Genomic DNA, 1,863 nt, shown 5'->3' with positions numbered 1-1,863 from the left:
AAAAAAGGGTTAATTAAGATAATTAAAGAGTCATTGGCAGCATGAAATCTGTTATTTTTGAAAATATTGAATACTCACTTAATTGCTGCATCTCTTTGTGAGAGATTATATCTTTGCGGCTTTCTCTCTCATGTGTTCCTTCTCCCCTCTTCTCAGTTAAGATGATTATTATATCTCCTTCCTTTTATCTTTGTGAATCTTCGGAATAATCCAACAAACACTAAGTTTCTGTTCTTCGGATTGGTACCACAATTTTCTACCTTCTTCAATTCTCATCTCTCTTCAATCACTCTAAAGGTAAAAAGGTTTCTTTGGTGAATGATTGTAGCATTTTTATTTGTTCTTGTTTGATTTTTGGTTTCAGATTGTTGTTTCTTCTTAACCCTAGCTCATTCTTTGGTTTTCTGTGTTTCTAAGATGGATCGCAGAGATAATGGTAAAGAAGCAGTTTCTGATCACGTTTTGGATTCTTTCACGAAAGAGAAGATGAAGAGATCCGTTTTGGGTTCTTGCAAAGCTGAAGTTGAATCAGTGGCGGATGAGGAAAACCCTTCCCCAAAACTGAGTCAGTGTGATATCTGCCTCAAGACTTTTGGCTGCGGCAAGGCTTTAGGTGGTCACAGAAGATCCCACTTTATGAAACAGCAGCAACAAAAGAAGGTAAAGACCCGTTTCACTTATAATCACACATCAAAACCTGGTGGTGATAATAACATTAGGGTTATCTGTGATTTTGACGATGATGATGGCAAACACATTTGTTGTATTTGCAAGAAGGAATTTCCCACCAAGAATGCTTTGTTTGGTCACATGAGGTCTCATCCTGAGAGACCATGGAGGGGTGTGTCCCCTCCTACTCAAAAGAACTCATCTTCTCCTTCTTCTTCTTACTACTATTCTCCTTCTTCTTCCTCCAATTCTGATTCAATGGAGAACAATAAGGAGGATCATGATGTTGATGATGGTGGCGACCGACTGATCTCGCCTTATGAACATCGCAGAAATGAGATTGATCTTTTAATGTGTACTTCACCCAGCTGGCTTTGTAAAGATACAAGAGGCAGAAGCTCTATTGGTGCGTATCAGGCTGCTGAAACTCTTTTGTACATGAGTTGTTCTAACTACTTTTCTAGTCATGAGTGGAATAGGGTTTTCCCCAAGAAGGACGAAGTGCTGCCAAAGAGTGCCCCAACCCTAATCAAACAGCGCAAAAGGAAGACTTTTGAATCGTCACCCAGTAAGAAAGATAAGGTGAAGAAGATAAAGTTTTTATTTAAAGGTGAATTGAATTTGGGAAGCACGTCTAATGGGGTTGGGGAATGTGATGGTGAGGGTAATGAGCTGAACAGGTGCAAGGGTTTATCTGAATCTGGGGTTGATCATAACCATGATGAGAAGAAGATGAAGAGTTTTGATGATTTGAATGGTGAATCGGTTACCCCAACTATGCAAGATCATGTTGGTCCTTCTGATGTGAAGAAGATTAATATGGATAAGAAAGGGAAGACCGGTAAGAAATTGGTACTGAATTCAAGGACAAAAGACTCGGAATCTGAGAAAGCAAGTCAAGAGAAAACAGATTGGTATAAATGTGCTGCATGTGGAAAAAGCTTCAAAACTTTCCAAGGCCTAGGAGGACACAGATCAGTACACAAAGAGAAGAATACTGTGAGCATTGATGAGCCAAACCCCTCGGAAGCTGTAGCTGAACAAAACAACTCTAGCAGCTCCAGTAACATGAACAAGATGGAGGAGCCATCATTTAATGAAACAACCTTAGCAGACCAGCCATGCCAATCTTCAGGTGTCAAGAAACTGAACTTCGATCTCAATGAGCTGCCTTGTGCCAATGATGAGGACTGA

At 40.0% G+C, this 1,863-nt stretch overlaps 1 protein-coding gene across 1 annotated transcript; it reads left to right on the top strand.

Annotated features, from left to right (window-relative positions):
• Nucleotides 1-417: 417 nt before the first annotated feature.
• On the top strand, nucleotides 418-1,863 carry LOC106780682. The gene is made up of 2 exons (XM_014668978.1): nucleotides 418-815; nucleotides 1,038-1,863. The coding sequence occupies exons 1-2, from the start codon at nucleotides 418-420 to the stop codon at nucleotides 1,861-1,863; spliced, it is 1,224 nt and encodes a 407-aa protein (XP_014524464.1).

Source organism: Vigna radiata, unplaced genomic scaffold (assembly GCF_000741045.1).
Source record: "Vigna radiata var. radiata cultivar VC1973A unplaced genomic scaffold, Vradiata_ver6 scaffold_51, whole genome shotgun sequence".
NCBI classification, from domain to species: Eukaryota; Viridiplantae; Streptophyta; class Magnoliopsida; order Fabales; family Fabaceae; genus Vigna; species Vigna radiata.
Note: the sequence above shows the minus strand (reverse complement) of the source record. Positions and strands in the feature narration are given on the sequence as shown.